Genomic DNA, 23,683 nt, shown 5'->3' on the forward strand with positions numbered 1-23,683 from the left:
AGATGTGTTTCTACCACCTATGATACATTGTGTGTGTGTATATATATATTTAAAAAAAGGCCAGCAAGCATCCATTTATCATGCAAAAGTATTTTAGTAGCACAAAAGTACATTTATATGTGCATAAAAACAGGCATAGACCGGTAGATAGAATATTCAAAATGTAGAAGGGGTACTTAGCCACAAGTGTCATCATAAGAAAGGTCCGATCATAATGCCAAACAGATTCACAGCACACCCGACAGCTGTTTCGGTGTTACTCCTACACCTTACTTACTCACTCACCCATGACTAAGGTGTAGGAGTAACACCATCGATGGGTCTGGTGAATATTGACAATGTTATCAGTCTGGCAAAAAGTGTTCAGTTAATCTCGGTTGGTATTTCTCTGTATTAACTACTGCTATCTATGCTCTTTTTATTATTTCTGTAACTATTTTCATTGGTGTTTTGTTTATATTATAGCCCCCACCTATATTGTCCCCAGCGATTGTCAGCCGTCAGAGCGGAACTCCGTGGCTGGTCTCTCGAACGCGGAAGTTGGATCCCTGGTGGAACGCATGCTATGCGTTTTCCCTGGTTACCAGCTCTGTAATGACAGAGACACGTGATGTTTCCAGCTGTACAGGCAGGTGACGCAAGCAGGAATCAAGGTGGCGGGTAAGTCAGTGTGCGGGGGGTATTTAAATTGGATTTGTGTGTGTGTCTGTTGTGGTCTGTATTGAGGTCCTGAGGAAGGGGGAGACCCTGAAAACGTTAGGTTAGACCTACATCTTGAAATACAGCGTTTTTATCTGCTGCATGTCTCCTTGAGTGCCTCATTTTGGATATATATATATATATATATATATATTGTCCCATCTATAGAATGTATTCTGTGGCTGTACCCATGCTATATGCCCCAGTAACCTATCAGGATTATTTTATATATGCTTACATTTCTTTATTGATTGTTTTTAGCTTGACATAAAGCTACACGCCAGAAGCCTCCATACCAAAGAACTAGTGTTGAGTTGGATTTTGTTTCATGCTTCAAAATGGCAGCTTCCATTGTGAGCTGGTGACAGGGGAATTTTAAAGGCAAGCTCACAGGGATCTGAGGAGTACTTCTCATACAAATCTGTCCTACAAGCACACACGGGCTGGAGTGTATACTTCATTGAGTCTTTATTACTTATTTTTTTCTGTAGTCAGCTATAAATAGAAGCAGATTTTATTCTACAGTCACTCAGTCGTGAACAGTGGGATCATTGTTTAGGTTCATCTGCTTTGCCATGGCGTCTACAAGTAAAAAGCATAAAACAAGTGAATGTTCCCGGCTTTTTAATCAAAGGTGGACCAATTTGTACTTTTTTGTGGAGATTGACGATAAGCCAGTGTGTTTAGTTTGTCGTGAGTCATTGTCAGTATTAAAAGAATACAATATAAAGCGACACTATGAGACAAAACATGCGTCCAAGTTCAATCACCTTCAAGGGCAACCTCGTGTGGATAAAGTGAACGATCTCCAAAAAGATCTAAAACGCCAGCAGGGTACTTTTAAAAGGCATATGGAAGAGAGTGAAGCGTGCGTCAAAGCAAGTTATGTAATAGCTGAAAAAATTGCTAAAAAAACAAAAGCCTTCTTGGACGGTGAGTTCGTAAAAGAGTGTCTCATCGCTGCTGGGGAAATTCTCTATCCAAAGAATAACGAACTGTTTATAAAATTTAGTTTGTCTGGTGTAACTGTAGCACGACGTGTCGAAGAACTTGCCAATGACATTGAAGGAACTTTAAAAAAACGGCTGTACGCATTTAAGTCATATTCACTTGCTTTAGATGAGAGCACAGATGTGAAGGATACAGCACAACTGGCTATCTTTGTCCGTGGCATTGATCAACACTTCAATGTGACAGAAGAGCTGCTAGCGCTTGTACCTATGAAGGGAACGACGAAAGGCACTGATATTCTGGAAGCCACCAAGAAAACACTCCAGCGTTTCGACTTCAGCTTATCCAACCTTGTGGGAGTGGTAACTGATGGTGCCCCTGCTATGGTGGGAAGGAATGAAGGGTTTGTTGCACTTTTAAAAAAAGAACCGGAACTAGAAGGAAAAGATCTCATCCAGTACCACTGTTTAATCCACCAGGAGAATTTGTGTGCGAAAACGATTGGATTTGAGAATGTAATGAAAGTTATTGTGTCTGTAGTCAACTTTATTAGGGCACGAGGATTGAATCATCGTCAATTCCAAGAATTTTTGACACAAGAGTGCCAAGCGGATCACGGCGACGTGGTTTATTATAGTGAGGTGCGTTGGTTGAGCAGAGGGAAGGTACTTAAGAGAGTCTTTGACTTAAGAAGTGAAATAGAAGAGTTCATGCAAACCAAGGGGAAGCCGATTGCAGAATTTAATGATCCAAAGTGGATTTCAGATTTTGCCTTTGTGACCGACATCTCCTTGCATATGAATGACCTAAATACGCGGCTACAATCCAAGGATCAGCTGGTGCACACTCTGTTTGATCACATTAAAACTTTTGTAGAAAAGCTCAAACTTTGGGAGGCACAACTCACGAAAAAAGACTTTACACATTTTAAGCTTCTCGGTGAGTCCAACTGTTTGTCTCCTGGTGATTACGCTACAAAATTAAGCATGATGCGAAGTGAGTTTGAAGACAGATTTAGTGATTTCCGTAATCAACAGTCTTTTTTCGATTTATTTTCTATGCCTTTTACTGTCAATGCTGCCAATATGCCAGGCTCAGTACAAATGGAGCTGCTTGATCTCCAAAACAACTCATCTTTGCGAGAAAAATTCTTCAATGTGCCCTTGTTTACGTTTTACAAAGACTACATTTCTCAGGACACATTCCCTTATCTCTGGCAGCACGCTTTGAAGATGTGTGCTTTGTTAGGAAGCACATACTTATGTGAGCAATTCTTCTCAAGGATGAAGAACGCAAAGTCCAAGACAAGAACTCAGCTTACAGACCAACATCTTGAGAATACTCTGCGCATAGCGACTTCTAACATTGATGCCAACATCGACAAGCTGGCCAAGCAAAAACAATGCCAAGTTTCCCACTGATATGAACTTATTATAATAACAAAGGTAAAGTAGACCATGTTTCATTCATTAAATTACAATAATTATCTTTTGAAGTCTTTTTTATGGTCTTATGAGTCTAGAAAAGGTCTCATTACAATCATAAATTAAAATTTAGATTCTAAATACCGCAGTATAGCTTAGTGGCCCTTGGCTTCGTTTCATTTTTTATGTGGCCCACACTGTCTTAAAGGTTGAAGACCCCTGGGTTAAATAAATGCATTGGTAACTCATAAATGGTGCTTGATGTGACAAAGGAAACTGATTGTTCTGAGCAGACTGAAAATCAGCTATTTAGAAAATGACCTTTCTAAAATGGCCACTACTCCTCCCCCTTCCACATCCGTGAGGTTTACACAAGATGGTGGACAGGCCATGTGGTTAGTCCAAAATGGAGGACAGACCATGCGGCTTCCTTTGTCACAAAGAAATCCCAAATCATACAAGCACCAGAAGTTATTTTAGGCCTGAGTTTAAAAAAAAAAACTATATCAAGACTATGCAGCAACTTTTAAATGTACTTTTAAATCTACTTAACAGATAAACAATCCAATCTGAAACAAACACAATATGAATTATTTGAACTTTGTTTTGCAACAATAAAAATACATTTTAGCATTTTAAATATTATGAGAAACACATTGTCCCTTGAATTTTTCATATCATCGGCTTACTGGTAACTCAACAATACACGTGGATTTTATTCATCAGCGTTGCGATGCGTCCATCGGAGCCGGACGATCACAGTCGCGTTTGTAATGTACAGTGCACCATTAAGACCGTGATATCGCGGACGAGCCCTCATCTGTGAATACCAAATTGCTTTCTAACAAATATTTAAAATGCCTGCTCTAATATATATTGTAGACGCCTGCACATCTTATTACCATGTGCCATGAATGTGCGCTATATATCGCAAAACACTGCATCCCATAAGAGAAAACAATACACCCACACATTATCTGAGTTCCAAAGCTCATTGATGTATATATTTGTTATTAAAAGGATATGTATTCAATATATCACAATGTACAGTATACATATAGTTACATGGTTACAATTTATACAGTGAGCAGTTAATACATACAGTCACAGGCCAGCGATACAATTACCATATCTTTCTCATATAAATTCGTCCCTCCATATCACTCTCTCTCTCTCTGTGTAAAATCATGCAGGAACTGGTCTAGAAGCACCTCCATCATCGTCTGGGACAAAACAGCAACTAGCAACTGTGTGTCTCTGTAATGTGTTATCTAGTTTAAGGGAGGGAACTTTCTCATTCATGATGAGTCACTGGTCTGTTCGTATGCTAAACAGGTTCAGCCTTGAAGACATCCAAAGGGCTGGCCTGAGTTTCCTGTCCACTACCTGTTTCTGTAAATGTGTACTGTCCTAATAAGAGTGATTTTAGCTTTCATACATTTAATCATAACTATTTGTTGCAATGTCCTACAACTTAATAATAAGTATCAAATGAATCTACACATTAATCTGCTCACTTTAATACCAAACATGACAGGTCTATCTTGCTTCGTTCAAATAATACACATACATGACATTACTCCATTATATCATTTTAAATCATTATGATGTCTGGCGCTTGATATTATTATAATTATGTACTGTATGAAATAAGTGTTGAATCCATCTCTGTGGTATGTCCATGTAAATGCGTGTGTTACCATGTATTGCTGTGCTCGCTGCGTGTATTTGCAAGTATAGCGACTTATATGTGTGGAGTCTGTATGTTCTTTCTATGTAATTTTTTTTTACTTCGACAAAGCCCATACACCAACCATATTCTAAAATGATGGTAAACAACCCCTGTAGTGAAATAAAGTTTCAGGGATGATCAAAAATAATTTGTGTGTGGCAACATGTGGCAACAAAAAGGTATGCATCCTATTGACAAAAGGGGATTAAATGTGAAACCTCCCTAGGTAGCTATAGCTGTGTAATGACCACAAATAAATCACAAAACTGATAGACACATAAAGCCACACAGATCAGATGCTGTGAGCTGACAAGGAAGGTGGGCATGAATGATACCCACTGATCCAAATGTATAAGTAGTGGTTATTATAGCAGATTAGTAAATAGCGTTGGGAATATTATTGAAAAATAAGGCTGCCGATGAGGGCAACTAGATACCATACATTCCTGAGACTTCTATTGGAGTCCATTAATGTGAATCATGAGGGTTTCTGTTAGCTGGTGCCAGTGCTCCCACTGGAAAATGCGTTTCGCTCTATTGCCGGGCTTGTTCACTTCCTGGTATAGGGAAAGAGTGTCGCTCTGTGGTTAAAACTCCTGTAACCCACTTCGGCTCCAAAGGCTAAGAGTACTACTTTTCGTTCCTTTCGCCCTCCAGGTAAAGCAAAGGGTCAGGCGTACCCGAGACAGTCTCGCACTTCCAAATCCTCTAGACCCAAACCTAAACGTTCTTGGGCCACCTGTCAGCCTGCTTCCGAACCAGACAAGTCTGCTGCATGACAGGGCGGACCTCCCCCTGGGGGACCCCAGGGTGGAAGGCCGACTTCTGCAGTTCACCCAGGTATGGTTAAAGACCACTATGGATGCCTGGGTGCAGGAAGTGGTCTTTCACGGGTATGCGATCTCCTTCAGGAGACGTCCCCCTTGTCAGTTTTTGCTCGACGGTTATACCTTCGGATCCGATAAAAGCACAAACTCTACATTTGGTTGTACAATCCCTCCTGGATACTGGAGTGATTGTGCCGGTGCCTCTGTCTCAGAGAGGCAGGGGATACTATTCAATGCTGTTTCTGGTTCCGAAACCGAATGGATCCTCCCGTCCTATTCTCAACCTCAAATCTTTGAACAAATTTGTCAGGGTATCCAAATTTTGTATGGAAACCCTGCGCTCTATTGTACTGGCTTTGGAAACAAAGGACTATATGGTATCCCTGGACATACATGATGCTTACCTACACATAACTATTGCCATGTCGCATCAGCAATATCTGCGGTTTGCTATTTGCAACCTACATTATAAATTCCAAGCCTTACCTTTCGGACTGACCACAGCTCCTCGGATATTCACCAAGGTCATGGCGGTCATGACGGCTCTTCTCCGCCGTCAGGGTATCAGGATCCTGCCATATCTGGACGACTTGTTGCTCTTGGCGAACTCCCCAGAGGTTCTTCTCCGTCATCTGGAACTGACGGTCCAATTCCTACAAGCCCACGAGTGGCTCATCAACTGGAAGAAATCCACGCTGGTCCCTGCTCAGAGCATGGTGCACCTGGGGGCATTACTGGACACAACCAACATTTCTTCTTGTCTCCAGAGAAGGTCCTGAAACTTCAGGACAGAATCAGATGCTTCCTCTCTCGTCCAAGATTGTCGATACACTCTGCGATGCAAGTACTAGGCCTCATGGTGTCGGCTTTCGACATGGTAGAGTACGCTCAATTTAGTTCCTGCCCTCTACGGAGGTTAATCTTTTCCAAGTGGGACGGCCTGCCTCACCGGATCAGGTCTCAAATTATCTCCTTGACTCCGGAGGTCCGTCTGTCACTGAGCTGGTGGCTACAGGACCAACATTTGAGCAGGAGTCGTCCCTTCTGGATCTCCAACTGGGTCCTCCTAACGACGGATGCCAGTCTGCGGGGTTGAGGCGCGTGGTGGAGCAACACTTTTCAAGGTCGGTGGACCAGGGAGGAATCTCTCCTCCCGATAAATATTCTGGAATTGCGGGCAGTGTTCAATGCGCTGAAACTTGCCCTTCCTCTGGTACAAAACAGGGCTGTTCAAGTACAGTCAGACAACGCCACCATGGTAGCATACATAAATCGTCAAGGTGGCACTAGAAGCCGAAGGGTGATGATGGAAGTGTCAAAAATCCTTCAATGGGCGGAACGCCATCTGCCAGCCATGTCGGCAGTGTTCATTCTGGAAGTCCTCAACTGGGAAGCGGACTTCCTCAGTCCTCAGGATGTACATGCCGGAGAGTGGAGTCTTCATCCGGAAGTCTTTCAACTCCTAGTGGACAAGTGGGGCCTACCAGATCTACATCTGATGGCATCTCGACACAATCACAAGGTTCCGGTCTTCTGAGCAAGAACAATGGATCCTCAAGCAGCATTAGTGGATGCACTGGCAATTCCATGGAACTTGCCATACGTGTTCCCTCCGGTGTCTTTTCTGCCCAGGGTGATACATAAGTTCAAGCAAGAAGGAGGAATACTGCTTCTAGTCACTCCAGCGTGGCCCATACGGCATTGGTTCTCAGACCTGCAGGGTCTCTCGATAGAGCGGCCTCTTCTACTTCCTCAACGACCAGACCTTCTCGTTCAGGGCCCTTGTGTCTGCCATGACTTGGCACGACTGGCTTTGACGGCGTGGCTCGTGAAGCTTCACTCCTGAGGGCCAAGGGATTCTCTGAGGCGGTCATTCAAACTATGTTAAAAGCCCGTAACCCGGCTTCAGCTCGGATTTATTATAGGGTCTAGAATTCTTATTTCACCTGGTGTGCTACTAAGAATTATGATGCATACAAGGTCAGCACTGCCAGACTTTTGGCTTTTCTTCAACAACGCCTGGACATAGGCCTTCGTTTGACTCCCTCAAGGTTCATATATCTGCCTTGTCGGTGTGGTTTCAGGGAAAAATCGCGTCTCTTCCTGACATTCATACTTTCACTCAGGGTGTTTTACGGATTCAGCCTCCCTATGTCCCTCCTGTGGCTCCATGGGATCTGTCTGTTGTTCTGAATGCTCTGCAAGAGTCTCCATTTGAACCTCTTGACTCTGTGGACCTTAAATGCCTTACGCTTAAGGTCTTTTTTCTGTTAGCTATTGCGTCTGCTAGGAGGGTGTCAGACTTAGGCGCTTTGTCCTGTCGTCCACCCTTTCTGATTTTTCACCGTGACCATGCAGTTCTTAGAACTCACCCTGGTTATCTACCCAAGGTGGTGTCATCTTTCCACCTTAATCAAGAGATTGTGGTTCCGGCATTTATCACTTCTGGTTTGTCTTCCAAAGAGCGGTCTTTGGATGTGGTACGGGCTCTCCGTATATATGTGGAGAGGACTGCCTCCAGCCGTAGGTCAGATTCTCTTTTTGTCCTTTTTGGTTTTCACAAACGTGGCTGGCCTGCGAATAAGCAAAATTGGCCAGATGGATTAGAATGGTGATTGCACAAGCTTATGCGCAGGCTGGGCTCCCAGCTCCTGCTGCTAGTAAGGCCCATTCTACTCGGTCTGTTGGACCTTCTTGGGCGGCCCGCCGTGGCGCGTCCACGGAACAATTGTGCAAGGTGGCTATGTGGTCCTCAGTGAACACGTTCATCGGGTTCTATGCCTTTGATACTTCTGCCTCCAAGGATGCTTCCTTTGGACGCCGGGTTCTTGTATCCGTTACAGTGCGTCCCCTCCCATGAGGAACTGCTTTAGGACATCCCCGATGTTATTCCCTGTGGAATACCAGTGTACCTCGCTGCAGAAAAAGATTTATGGTAGACTTACCATAGTTAAATCTCTTTCTGCGAGGTACAATGGATTCCACAGGGCACCCATCCTGATGCACTTAGCTTCTTTGGGTTTGTATGGCATTAGCCGCTGTTACCTTCTCCTGTCGTGAGACTGTGGTCCTATGTGGCTAACATCTACCGTCTCTATTTTACCTGCTACTGCATTGGACTGGTTAACAAAACTGAGCTCCAGTGCCTGGAGGTGGGGCTATAGAGGAGGTGGCACAGTGCATCCTGAGAACAGTCAATGCTTTCGCCTGTTGGTGTCTCGTATCAAAATTCAACTCTGCACCCCGATTTTATTCCCTGTGGAATCCAGTGTACCTCGCAGAAAGAGATTTAACTATGGTAAGTCTACCATAAATCTCCTTTTATGGTCTCCTTGGATATCAAGGACGCCTATCTCCATATTCCGATTTGGCCACCTCATCAGGCGTACCTGCGGTTTGCCCTGCTGGACGATCACTTCCAATTCCAGGCACTGCCCATCGGCCTGTCAACAGCCCCGAGGGTATTCACGAAGGTGATGGCGGAGATGATACTTCAACTCCGGGTCCAAGGTATCAATCTGGTCCCTTATCTGGATGATCTTCTGATAAAGGCAAGATCCAAGGAGCTTTTGTTGCTCCATATCGACCGCACCATCCGTCTTCTGTCCGACCATGGGTGGATCCTCAACTTACAGAAGTCCCACGTGGAGCCAACTCAGAGGCTCCTATTCCTGGGGATGTTGCTGGATACTGTGGCCCAGAAGGTATTTTTACCAGAGGACAAGGCGACAATGCTTCAGGAGATGGTTTGCATGGTGCTCCACCCTACTCGAGTGTCCATACATCTCTGCATAAGATTGTTGTGAAAGATGGTTACCTCCTACGAGGCAATCCAGTATGGGAGGTTCCATGCCAGAACATTTCAGTTGGCTCTCCTGAGCAAGTGGTTCGGATCACATCTCCAGATGCACTGGATGATTCAGCTGTCACCTCAGGCCATGATTTCCCTCCTGTGGTGGCTACAGTCCTCCAATCTCCTGGAGGGCAGGAGTTTCGGAATTCAGGATTGGACCCTCCTCACGACGGATGCGAGTCTGAGAGGATGGGGAGCTGTCACCCAAGGGGTGCAGTTCCAGGGCAGGTGGTCAGGCCACAAAAGCCTCCTTCCAATCAACATTCTGGAACTTCGGGCGATCTACAATGCTCTACTTCAAGCCTCTTCTCTACTTAAGGATCACGCGATCCAGGTACAGTCGGACAACGCCACGGCGCTGGCATATACCAATCAACAAGGAGGGACAAAAAGCAGAGCCTGCATGCGTGTCAAAGATACTCCTCTGGGCGGAAAGAAATGCAAGAGCCATGTCAGCAATCTTCATTCCGGGTGTGGACAACTGGGAGGTGGACTTCCTGAGTCATCACGATCTACACCCGGGGGAGTGGGGACTCCACCATCTGGTGTTCCAGCAGATCATCGACTGGTGGGGTTGCCCACAAATAGACATGATGGCTTCTCGTCTCAACAAGAAATTTCTCTGGTATTGCTCGCGGACCAGGGACCCTCAGGTGAGGGCAGTGGACGCACTGGCGACACCTTGGCCATACCAGCTGGTCTACCGATTTCCTCCAATCGCATTGCTCCCATGAGTGCTAAGGCGAATCAGGAATCAAGGTATCCAGGCAATTCTAACTGCCCCGGATTGGCCTCGGAGGGCGTGGTACGCGTATCTTCTGGACATATCCGTCCAAGACCCTTGGCCTCTACCACTCAGGAGCATTCTTCTTTAACAAGGACCGTTTGTCTACCTGGACTTACGGCGTCTTCGTTTGATGGCATGGAGGTTGAGCAGAACATCCTAGCTCACAAGGACCTTTCCAAGAAGGCTACTGCAACCATGGTTCAGGCCAGGAAATCTGTGACGTCAAAACACTATCATCATATCTGGAGGAGATATGTTTCTTAGTGCGAGGAACGCATGTATCCGCCTGCAGTATTTCACTTGGGACGTTTCCTAAGTTTTCTGCAGGCTGGTGTGGATAAGGGCTTACGTCTGGGGTCCATTAAGGTACAGATTTCAGCTCTCTTCATTTTCTTACAGAAGAAATTTGCAGTGTTGCCAGAATTTCAGACCTTCTTGCAAGGGGTACTCCACATACAACCTCCCTTTGTGCCGCCTACGGCACCCTGGGATTTGGATGTAGTGTTGAAATTTCTACAGTCCTCCTGGTTTAAACCTCTGATGACGGTAGAAGACGAGAACCTCACGTGGAAGACGGTGATGTTACTGGCCCTGGCTTCTACTCGACGTGTTTCAGAATTAGGGGTCTTATCGTGTAAAAGTCCCTTCTTGTTTTTTTACAAAGAAAGAGCGGAGCTCCGGACAAGACAGCAGTTCCTGCCGAAGGTTGTCTCCGCGTTTCATTTGAATCAACATATTGTGGTTCTGTCCAGTTCTGACGCTTTTGCTCCTCCGGAGGCTTTGGATGTTGTGCTTGTCTTGAAGATATGTGTCAAGCGTACAGCTCGGGTCAGAAAGACGGATTCCTTGTTCGTGCTCTATGATGTGCAGAAACAGGGTTGCCCTGCTTCAAAGCAGTCCATTGCTCGTTGGATCAGGCTTACTATCCAACAGGCCTATGTATCGGAAGCCTTACGTGTTCCTCAGTCTCTAACGGTCCACTCTACTAGCTCAGTGGGCTCTTCCTGGGTGGCTGCCCGTGGAGTCTCGGCCATGCTGAGCTGCTACCTGGTCGGGGAAGAACACTTTTGTTAAGTTCTACAAATTTGATACCCTGGCCAAAGAGAATACCCAGTTTGGGCAGGCGGTTCTGCAGCAGTCTCAAGCACATTCCTGTCCGTTCTGGAAGCTTTGGGATGTCCCCATCATACTAGTTTCCCCAATATCACTTATGGATGCTAGAGAAAAATAAGATTTTACTTACCGATAAATCTATTTCTCGTAGTCCGTAGTGGATGCTGGGGACTCCGTCAGGACCATGGGGATATAGCGGCTCCGCAGGAGACAGGGCACAATAATAAAAGCTTTAGGATCAGGTGGTGTGCACTGGCTCCTCCCCCTATGACCCTCCTCCAAGCCTCAGTTAGGATACTGTGCCCGGACGAGCGTGCATAATAAGGAAGGATATTGAATCCCGGGTAAGACTCATACCAGCCACACCAATCACACCGTACAACCTGTGATCTGAACCCAGTTAACAGTATGATAACAACGAAGGAGCCTCTGAAAAGATGGCTCACAACAAGAATAACCCGATTTTTGTAACAATAACTATGTACAAGTATTGCAGACAATCCGCACTTGGGATGGGCGCCCAGCATCCACTACGGACTACGAGAAATAGATTTATCGGTAAGTAAAATCTTATTTTCTCTGACGTCCTAGTGGATGCTGGGGACTCCGTCAGGACCATGGGGATTATACCAAAGCTCCCAAACGGGCGGGAGAGTGCGGATGACCCTGCAGCACCGAATGAGAGAACTCCATGTCCTCCTCAGCCAGGGTATCAAATTTGTAGAATTTAGCAAACGTGTTTTCCCCTGACCAAGTAACTGCTCGGCAAAGTTGTAAAGCCGAGACCCCTCGGGCAGTCGCCCAAGATGAGCCCCCTTCCTTTTGGAATGGGCTTTTACCGATTTTGGCTGTGGCAGGCCTGCCACAGAATGTGTAAACTGAATTGTATTACAAATCCAGCGAGCAATCGTCTGCTTAGAAGCAGGAGCACCCATCTTGTTGGGTGCATACAGGCTAAACAGCGAGTCAGATTTTCTGACTCCAGCCTTCCTGGAAACATATTTTTCAGGGCCCTGACAACGTCAAGTAACTTGGAGTCCTCCAAGTCCCTAGTACCCGCAGGTACCACAATAGGTTGGTTCATGTGAAAAACAGAAAACACCTTAAGGAGAAATTGAGGACGAGTCCTCAATTCTGCCCTGTCAGAATGAAAAATTAAGTAAGGGCTTTATATATGATAAAGCCGCCAATTCTGACACACGCCTGGCTGAAGCCAGGGCTAATAGCATCGTCACCTTCCATGTGAGATATTTTAAGTCCACAGTGGTGAGTGGTTCAAACCAATGTGACTTTAGGAAACTCAAAACAACATTGAGATCCCAAGGTGCCACTGGGGCACAAAAGGAGGCTGTATATGCAGTACCCCTTTTTACAAACATCTGAACGTCAGGCACTAAAGCCAGTTCTTTCTGGAAGAAATTCGACAGGGCCGAAATTTGAACCTTAATGGACCCTAATTTTAGGCCCATAGACAGTCCTGTTTTCAGGAAATGTAGGAAACGACCCAGTTGGAATTCCTCTGCAGGGGCCTTCTTGGCCTCACACCACGCAACATATCTTCGCCAAATGCGGTGAAAATGTTTTGCGGTTACATCCTTCCTGTCTTCGACCAGGGTAGGGATGACTTCATCTGGAATGCCCCTTCAGGATCCGGCGTTCAACCGCCATGCCGTCAAACGCGGCCGCGGTAAGTCTTGGAACAGACAAGGCCCCTGCTGGAGCAGGTCCTTTCTTAAAGGTAGAGGCCACGGGTCTTCCGTGAACATCTCTTGAAGTTTCGGGTACCAAGTCCTTCTTGGCCAATCCGGAACCACGAGTATCATTCTTACTCATCTCCCTCTTATGATTCTCAGTACTTTTTGTATGAGAGGCATAGGAGGGAACACATACTCTGACTGGTACATCCACAGTGTTACCAGAGCGTCCACCGCTATTGCCTGAGGGTCCCTTGACCTGGCGCAATATCTAGTTTTTTGTTCAGGCGGGACGCCATCATGTCCACCTTTGGTTTTTCACAACGGTTTACAATCATGTGGAAGACTTCCCGATGAAGTCCCCACTCTCCCGGGTGGAGGTCATGCCTGCTGAGGAAGTCTGCTTCCCAGTTTTCCACTCCCGGAATGAACACTGCTGAGAGTGTTATCACATGATTTTTCGCCCAGCGAAGAATCCTTGCAGTTTCTGCCATTTCCCTCCTGCTTCTTGTGCCGCCCTGTCTGTTTACGTGGGCGACTGCCGTGATGTTGTCCCACTGGATCAATACCGGCTGACCTTGAAGCAGAGGTCTTGCTAAGCTTAGAGCATTGTAAATTGCCCTTAGCTCCAGTATATTTATGTGGAGAGAAGTCTCCAGACTCGATCACACTCTCTGGAAATTTTTTCCTTGTGTGACTGCTCCCCAGCCACTCAGGCTGGCATCCGTGGTCACCAGGACCCAGTCCTGAATGCCGAATCTGCGGCCCTTTCATAGATGAGCACTCTGCAGCCACCGCAGAAGAAACACCCTTGTCCTTGGAGACAGGGTTATCCGCTGATGCATCTGAAGATGCGATCCGGACCATTTTTCCAGCAGATCCCACGTAAAGGTTCTTGCGTGAAATCTACCGAATGGGATCGCTTTGTAAGAAACCACCATTTTTCACAGGATCCTTGTGCAATGATGCACTGATACTTTTCCTGGTTTTAGGAGGTTCCTGACTAGCTCGGATAACTCCCTGGCTTTCTTCTCCGGGAGAAAACATCCTTTTCTGGACTGTGTCCAGAATCATCCCTAGGAACAGTAGACGTGTCGTCGGAAAAAACTGCGATTTTGGAATATTTAGAATCCACTCGTGCTGTCGTAGAACTACTTAAGATAGTGCTACTCCGACCTCCAACTGTTCTCTGGACCTTGCCCTTATCAGGAAAGCGTCCATATTTCTTTTAAGAAGAATCATCATTTCGGCCATTCCCTTGGTAAAGACCCGGGGTGCCGTGGACAATCCAAACGGCAGCGTCTGAACTGATAGTGACAGTTCTGTACCACGAAACTGAGGTACCCTTGGTGAGAAGGGCAAATTTGGACATGTAGGTAAGCGTCCCTGATATCCAGTGACACCATATCGTCCCCTTCTTCCTGGTTCGCTATCACTGCTCTGAGTGACTCCATCTTGATTTGAACGCTTGTATGTAAGTGTTCAAATATTTCAGATCTCACCTAGCCGTCTGGCTTCAGTACCACAATATAGTGTGGAATAATACCCCTTCCCTTGTTGTAGAAGGGGTACTTTGATTATCACCTGCTGGGAATACAGCCTGTGAATTGTTCCCAATACTGCCTCCCTGTCGGAGGGAGACGTTGGTAAAGCAGACTTCAGGAACTTGTGATGGGGAGACGTCTCGAATTTCCAATGTACACCTGGGATACTACGTGTAGGATCCAGGAGTCCACTTGTGAGTGAGCCCACTGCGTGCTGAAACTCTTGAGATGACCCCCTACCGCACCTGAGTCCGCTTGTACGGCCCCAGCGTCATGCTGCGGACTTGGCAGAAGCTGTGGAGGGCTTCTGTTCCTGGGAATGGGCTGCCTGCTGCAGTCTTCTTCCCTTTCCTCTACCCCTGGGCAGATATGACTGGCCCTTTTGCCCGCCTGCCCTTATGGGGACGAAAGGACTGAGACTGAAAAGACTGTGTCCTTTTCTGCTGAGATGTGACTTGGGGTAACAAAAGGTGGATTTTTCAGCTGTTGCCATGGCCACCAGGTCCGATGGACCGCCCCTTTATACGGCAATACTTCCATGTGCCGTCTGGAATCTGCATCACCTGACCACTGTCGTCTGGCAGATATGGACATCACATTTACTCTTGATGCCAGAATGCAAATATCCCTCTGCGCATCTCGCATATATAGAAATGCATCCTTAAAATGCTCTATAGTCAATAAAATCTTGTCCCTGTCAAGGGTATCAATATTTTCAGTCAGGAAATCCGACCAAGCCCCCTCAGCGCTGCACATCCAGGCTGAGGCGATTGCTGGTCGTAGTATAACACCAGTATATGTGTATATACTTTTAGGATATTTTTCAGCTTCCTATCAGCTGGCTCCTTGAGGGCTGCCGTATCTGGAGACGGTAACGCCACTTGTTTTTATAAGCGTGTGAGCGCCTTATTCACCCTAAGGTGTGTTTCCCAACTCGCCCTAACTTCTGGCGGGAAAAGGTATACCGCCAATAATTTTCTATCGGAGGAAACCCACGTATCATCACACACTTCATTTAATTTATCTGATTCAGGAAAAACTACAAGTAGTTTATTCACACCCTACATAATACCCTTATTTGTGGTACTTGTAGTATCAGAAATATGTAACCCCTCCTTCATTGCCCTTAACATGAAACGTGTGGCCCTAAAGGAAAATACGTTTGTTTCTTCACCGTCGACACTGGAGTCAGTGTCCGTGTCTGTGTCTGTGTCGACCGACTGAGGTAAATGGGCGTTTTTACAAGCCCCTGACGGTGTCTGAGACGCCTGGACAGGTACTAATTTGTTTGCCGGCCGTCTCATGTCGTCAACCGACCTTACAGCGTGTTGACATTATCACGTAATTCCTAAATAAGCCATCCATTCCAGTGTCGACTCCCTAGAGAGTGACATCACCAATACAGGCAATTTGCTCCGCCTCCTCACCAACATCGTCCTCCTACATGTCGACACACATGTACCGACACACAGCACACACACAGGGAATGCTCTGACAGAGGACAGGACCCCACTAGCCCTTTGGGGAGACAGAGGGAGAGTTTGCCAGCACACACCAAAAACGCTATAATTATACAGGGACAACCCCTTATACAAGTGTTTTCCCTTATAGCATTTTTATATATGTAATCATATCGCCAAATAAGTGCCCCCCCTCTCTGTTTTAACCCTGTTTCTGTAGTGCAGTGCAGGGGAGAGCCTGGGAGCCTTCCTCACAGCAGAGCTGAGCAGGAAAATGGCGCCATGTGCTGAGGAGAATAGGCCCCGCCCCTTTTCGGCGGGCTCGTCTCCCGGAGTTTGTGAGATCTGGCAGGGGTTAAATACATCCATATAGCCTCAAGGGCTATATGTGATGTATTTTAGCCATAAAAAGGTATTATACATTGCTGCCCAGGGCGCCCCCCCCAGCGCCCTGCACCCTCAGTGACAGTTGGTGACTGTTGGTGAAGTGTGCTGACAACAATGGCGCACAGCTGCAGTGCTGTGCGCTACCTTATGAAGACTGAAAGTCTTCTGCCGCCTGTTTCTGGACCTCTTCAACTTCGGCATCTGCAAGGGGGGTCGGCGGCACGGCTCCGGGACGAACCCCAGGGTGAGACCTGTGTTCCGACTCCCTCTGGAGCTAATGGTGTCCAGTAGCCTAAGAAGCAAATCCATCCTGCACGCAGGTGAGTTTTCTTCTCTCCCCTAAGTCCCTCGTAGCAGTGAGCCTGTTGCCAGCAGGACTCACTGAAAATAAAAAACCTAACTTAAACTTTTATTCTAAGCAGCTCAGGAGAGCCACCTAGATTGCACCCTTCTCGTCGGGCACAAAAATCTAACTGAGGCTTGGAGGAGGGTCATAGGGGGAGGAGCCAGTGCACACCACCTGATCCTAAAGCTTTTATTATTGTGCCCTGTCTCCTGCGGAGCCGCTATATCCCCATGGTCCTGACGGAGTCCCCAGCATCCACTAGGACGTCAGAGAAATAGGATTTTAATACCTACTGGTAAATCCTTTTCTCATAATCCATAAGGGATATTGGGTGTCCGCCTCAGTGCGTGGACTTTTCTGCAGGTTCTTGTTCTATAGTTACCTGTTCAGCTGTTGCTGCTGTTGTTACCAGCTGTTGCTGGTTGTTGTATGTTAGTGGTGTGCTGGTGTGTAAATCTCACCACCCTTTCTGTTATCATGTTCCTTCTCTCAAATATGTCCTTTCTCCTTCGGGCACGTTTTTACCTATAACTGTCTGTGGGAGGGGGCATAGAGGGGAGGTGCCAGCACACCCAGTTGAAGAAATATAAAGTGTACTGGCTCCTTTGGATCCCTTCAATACCCCCATCGTACTAGTTTCCCCCAATATCCCTTATGGACTACGAGAAAAGGATTTACCGGCAGGTATTAAAATCCTATTATCCCTAACCCGGCCCATTAACCCCCTAACCCACCCCTCCCGCGACCTAACCATAACCACCATCCTCCACAGCCTAACCGCCCCCTACAGCACCCCAACCCTCCCCCCCCCCCCCCCCCCCCCCCCGCAGCCTAACACCAACCCTCTCCCTAGTGCCTAACCCCAGTACTTACCGTCGGGATTCCGCTGTCGGGATTCTGACGCACCCCATGCCAAGGCAAGTTGATGTCTGCGTATGTGAAGATTTAATATGTGATGCCAGAAATTGCAAAGTGAAGCAAATATTTTAGTTTTTGGAGATAGTGAATGTATCTGTAAATTGTTGAGTTGCAGTTAAATGTTTGCTGCATTGTTATGAAGAAAATAAGTGTTTTAAAAGTGGCGTCATTGAAAGAATTTCCTGGACTGGGCTTTGTTAATATTGTGATACAGAGGTTCAGCCACAGCTGAAAAATAAGGGGTTAAGAGGGGAAACTTAAATGTTGTTTTTTTTTTTTTTTTTACAGAAGTCTCAAAGGTGTGTGAATATGCATACTCAAGAGTCGGGTGTAGTGCAGAAACACATGCTGGTTATTGTGGTGCCACGCCTGCTGGACCAACAAAGCTGTTTGCAGTATGATGCTTGGTCTGCCGGAAGTGGCCTATGTCATTGTGAAAGAATTCGATTATGTGAATTAAGTTCTAGTTCTGTGTGAGAGGTTTTTGGAGGAAAATCAAATGCTTGAAAAAAATTAATGTGTGGCTTAAAGCAGAAGTGTGTTAAAGAGAAAAAATGCAGGACAAGTTACAGAGGGCTTGATTCGGGATCTCAGTTCGCACACTGCGTATTCGGACACAAGCGATCTGTGAAACGGCAGCCGCAGGGATTTGTCCAGAGATACTCGTCGGCTACATCACAGACCCACCGTTTACATATAAAAGCTGCAACATGGAACTTATCAACCCTATGATTGCTCAGAATGACCATTGTAACTAAGTAGCGGGGGCCAGTGCAGAGTCGCAGCCTGGGACATGCCCATGTTTAACAAGCCCCCCCCCCCCCCAATTGCCTCCCTCGATGTGCCCCTCAGCCAGAAGCAGATCAAGGGGGGACGCGGTCAGTATGATCCGCCCTCTCCCACACAGCCAGGGAAGGCTGCTGCTGCTTAAGTGGCCTCAGTGCACACATAGGCCCTCATTCCGAGGTGATAGCTCGCTAGCTACTTTTAGCAGCCATGCAAACGCATAGTCGTCGCCTACGGGGGAGTGTACTTTGCTTTGCAAGTGTGCGAACGTCTTTGCAGCGGAGCTCTGCAAAAAAACATTTTGTGCAGTTTCAGAGTAGACCTGGACTTACTCAGTCCTTGCGATCACTTCAGTGTTTTTGTTCCCGGAATTGACTTCAGACACCTGCCCTGCAAACGCCTGGACACGTCTGCGTTTTGCCAAACACTCCCAGAAAACGGTCAGTTGACACCCACTAACGCCCTCTTCCTGTCAATTTCCTTGCGACCGGCCATGCGAACGGAATCGATGTAGAAGCCATCACTGGGTAACAAACCACTGTTGTACGATGTGCCTGCACATTGCGGGACATACGCATGCGCAGTTTAGCACCATTCTGCCATGAACGCTGCGCTGCGAAAATCCGTAGCGAGTGATCAACTCGGAATGACCCCATAGGCAGAAGCTGTGGCGTTGACAGACAAGGAGGAGGAGGGGGGTGAGGAGAGTGGCAGACCGGACCTGGGTAGTTATTACCCTCTTCCTGTCTATGCACCACTACTTCTGAGACCCATTCCCGCATATAGAAAAATACAGAGCTGTCACAGCTTATAAACAGACAAGCATACATTTGGCAAACCTGGAAAAGGGGCCCACTTATCATGGGGTGTAATTCAGAGTTGATCGCAGCAGCAAATTTGTTAGCAGTTGGGCAAAACCATGTGCACTGTAGGTGTGGTAGATATAACATGTGCAGAGAGAGTTAGATTTGGGTGGGGTGTGTTCAAACTGAAATCTAAAATGCAGTGTAAAAATAAAGCAGCCAGTATTTACCATGCACAGAAACAAAATAACCCACCCAATTCGAACTTTCTCTGCACATGTTACATCTGCCCCACCTGCAGAGCACATGGTTTTGCCCAAATGCTAACAAATTTGCTGCTGCGATCAACTCTGAATTACCCCCATTGAAAAAACTGGATTGCATTGCATAATACAATAAAACGGGTGGAGGGGTGTCTGCCCCGTTTCTGGGCGTGTGGAAGCCAGTGGCTGCAGTAACAGAGAGGCAACATGCAGCCATTTACACAGGGTTGCTGTGTTTCTTTATCCTGGCACTGCTACCTCCTGCCCCCTTTAAGTTAATCTGCATAATACAGGAAATTTGATTTGTTTTAGGCTGTTGTTTAATTCTCCTATTACTCAGATTTCTCCTTCATCCACTAGTGGCCACTGGAGCGCAGATACAATGGGGATATAGTAGGCAGTAACTGGGAGCTGGCACTTTAAATTTTTAACCATGTGACTAGCTCCTCCCCTACTATGTCCCCCCTCCAAGCCAGCCCTTGTTTTGTGCCCAAGGGAGCTGGTTTACTCTTGGGACTGAAGATTTTTTATTTCTCTAACGTCCTAGTGGATGCTGGGGACTCCGTCAGGACCATGGGGAATAGCGGCTCCGCAGGAGACAGGGCACAAAAGCAAGCTTTTAGGATCACATGGTGTGTACTGGCTCCTCCCCCTATGACCCTCCTCCAAGCCTCAGTTAGGTTTTTGTGCCCGTCCGAGAAGGGTGCAATCTAGGTGGCTCTCTTAAAGAGTTGCTTAGAAAAAGTTTTTAGGTTCTTTATTTTCAGTGAGTCCTGCTGGCAACAGGCTCACTGCATCGAGGGACTTAGGGGAGAGAATTTCAACTCACCTGCGTGCAGGATGGATTGGATTCTTAGGCTACTGGACACCATTAGCTTCAGAGGGAGTCGGAACACAGGTCTCGCCCTGGGGTTCGTCCCGGAGCCGCGCCGCCGACCCCCTTGCAGATGCTGAAGATTGAAGAGGTCCGGAACCAGGCGGCAGAAGACTTTTCAGTCTTCCTCAGGTAGCGCACAGCACTGCAGCTGTGCGCCATTGTCTGTCAGCACACTTCCCACAGCGATCACGGAGGGTGCAGGGCGCGGGGGGGGGGCGCCCTGGCAGCAATGTAGAATACCTGTATGGCGAAAAATACATCACATATAGCCCTTGAGGCTATATGGATGTATTTAACCCCTGCCAGACTTCACAATCTCCGGAGAAGAAGCCCGCCGAAAAGGGGGCGGGGCCTATTCTCCTCAGCACACAGCGCCATTTTCCCTCACAGAAAGGCTGAGGGGAAGGCTCCCAGGCTCTCCCCTGCACTGCACTACAGAAACAGGGTTAAAACAGAGAGGGGGGGCACTGATTTGGCGATATACATATATATATTAAATGCTATATGGGAGGAACACTTATATAAGGGTTGTCCCTGTATAATTATAGCATTTTGGTGTGTGCTGGCAAACTCTCCCTCTGTCTCCCCAAAGGGCTAGTGGGTCCTGTCATCTATCAGAGCATTCCCTATGTGTGTGCTGTATGTCGGTACGTGTGTGTCGACATGTATGAGGAAAATGTTGGTGAGGAGGCGGAGCAAATTGCCTGTAATGGTGATGTCACTCTCTAGGGAGTCGACACCGGAATGGATGGCTTACTTATGGAATTACGTGGTAATGTCAACACGCTGCAAGTGGGTTGACGACATGAGACGGCCGGCGAACAAATTAGTACCGGTCCAGGCGTCTCAGACACCGTCAGGGGCTTGTAAAAACGCCCATTTACCTCAGTCGGTCGACATAGACCCAGACACGGACACTGATTTCAGTGTCGACGGTGAAGAAACAAACGTATTTTCCTTTAGGGCCACACGTTAAGGGCAATGAAGGAGGTGTTACATATTTCTGATACTCCAAGTACCACAAAGAAGGGTATTATGTGTGAGGTGAAAAAACTACCTGTAGTTTTTCCTGAATCAGATAAATTAAATGAAGTGTGTGATGATGCGTGGGTTTCCCCCGATAGAAAATTATTGGCGGTATACCCTTTCCCGCCAGAAGTTAAGGCGCATTGGGAAACACCCCTCAGGGTGGATAAGGCGCTCACATGCTTATCAGAAAAATATCCTAAAAAGTATACACACACATGCTGGTGTTATACTGTGACCAGCGATCGCCTCAGCCTGGATGTGCAGAGCTGAGGTGGCTTGGTCGGATTCCCTGACTAAAAATATTGATACCCTTGACAGGGACAGTATTTTATTGACTATAGAGCATTTAAAGGATGCATTTCTATATATACGAGATGCGCAGAGGGATATTTGCACTCTGGCATCAAGAGTAAATGCGATGTCCATATCTGCAAGAAGATGTTTATGGACACGACAGTGGTCAGGGGATGCAGATTCCAAACGGCACAAAGATGTATTGCCGTATAAAAGGGGAGGAGTTATTTGGGGTCGGTCCATGGGACCTGGTGGCCACGGCAACTGCTGGAAGATCCACCGTTTTTTACCCTAAGTCACATCTCTGCAGAAAAAGACACCGTCTTTTCAGCCTCAGTCTTTTCGTCCCTATAAGATATCTGCCCAGGGATAGAGGAAAGGGAAGAAGACTGCAGCAGGCAGCCCATTCCCAGTAACAGAAGCCCTCCACCGCTTCTACTAAGTTCTCAGCATGACGCTGGGACCGTACAGGACCCCTGGATCCTACAAGTAGTATCAAAGGGGCACAGATTGGAATGTCGAGGCGTTTCCCCCCTCGCAGGTTCCTGTAGTCTGCTGTACCAATGTCCCCCTCCGACAGGGAGGCAGTATTGAAAACAATTCACAAGCTGTATTCCCAGCAGGTGATAATAAAATTACCCCTCCTACAACAAGGAAAGGGGTATTGTTCCACACTATAGGGTGGTACTGAAGCCAGAAGGCTAGGTGAGACCGATTCTAAATCTGAAAAATTTGAACACTTACAAGGGTTCAAATCCAGATGGAGTCACTCAGAGCAGTGATAGCGAACTGGGAACAAGGGGACTATATGGTGTCCCGGGACATCAGGGATGCTTACCTCCATGTCCCAAAATTTGCTTTTCTCACCAAGGGTACCTCAGGTTCGTGGTACAGAACTGTCACTATCAGTTTCAGACGATGCCGTTGGAGTGTCCAAGGCACCCCGGGTCTTTACCAAGGTAATGACCGAAATGAGGATTCGTCTTCAAAGAAAATGGACGACCTCCTGATAAGAACAAGGTCCAGAGAACAGTTGGAGGTCGGAGTAGCACTATCTCAAGTAGTTCTACGACAGCACGGGTGGATTCTAAATATTCCAAAACCGCAGTTGTTCCGACGACACGTCTGCTGGTCCTAGGGATGATTCTGGACACAGTCCAGGAAAGGGTGTTTCTCCCAGAGGAGAAAGCCAGGGAGTTATCCGAGCTAATCGGGATCCTCCTAAAACCAGGAAAAGTGTCAGTGCATCATTGCACAAGAGTCCTGGTAAAAAATGGTGGCTTATTACGAAGCGCTTCCATTCGGCAGATTTCACGCAAGAACTCTTCAGTGGGATCTGCTGGACAAATGGTCCGGATCGCATCTTCAGATGCATCAGCGGATAACCCTATATCCAAGGACAAGGGTGTCTCTCCTGTGGTGATTACAGAGTGCTCATCTTCTAGAGGGCCGCAGATTCGGCATTCAGGATTGGATGCTGGTATCCACGGAGGCCAGCCTGAGAGGCTGGGGAGCAGTCACACAGGGAAAAAATTTCCAGGGAGTGTGATCAAGTCTGGAGAATTCTCTCCACATAAATATACTGGAGCTAAGAGCAAATTTGTAATGCTATAAGCTTAGCAAGGCCTCTGCTTCAAGGTCAGCCGGTATTGATCCAGTGGGATAACATCACGGCAGTCGCCCACGTAAACAGATAGGGCGGCACAAGAAGCAGGAGGGCAGTGGTCAAAACTGCAAGGATTTTTCGCTAGACGGAAAATCATGTGATAGCACTGTCAGCAGTGTTCATTCCGGGAGTGGACGACTGGGAAGCAGACTTCCTCAGCAGGCACGACCTCCACCCGGGAGAGTGGGAACTTCATCGGGAAGTTTTCCGCATGATTGTGAACCGTTGGG

General features: G+C 47.0%; 1 protein-coding gene across 1 annotated transcript; it reads left to right on the forward strand.

The window, feature by feature from the left end:
• Positions 1 to 470: 470 nt before the first annotated feature.
• Positions 471 to 3,101, forward strand: LOC134911224 (general transcription factor II-I repeat domain-containing protein 2-like). Its single transcript, XM_063919531.1, has 2 exons — positions 471 to 660; positions 961 to 3,101. The coding sequence occupies exon 2, from the start codon at positions 1,275 to 1,277 to the stop codon at positions 3,069 to 3,071; it is 1,797 nt and encodes a 598-aa protein (XP_063775601.1). The 5' UTR covers positions 471 to 660; positions 961 to 1,274; the 3' UTR covers positions 3,072 to 3,101.
• The last annotated feature ends 20,582 nt before the right edge of the window (positions 3,102 to 23,683 follow it).

Source organism: Pseudophryne corroboree, chromosome 4, assembly GCF_028390025.1.
Source record: "Pseudophryne corroboree isolate aPseCor3 chromosome 4, aPseCor3.hap2, whole genome shotgun sequence".
Taxonomy (NCBI): domain Eukaryota; kingdom Metazoa; phylum Chordata; class Amphibia; order Anura; family Myobatrachidae; genus Pseudophryne; species Pseudophryne corroboree.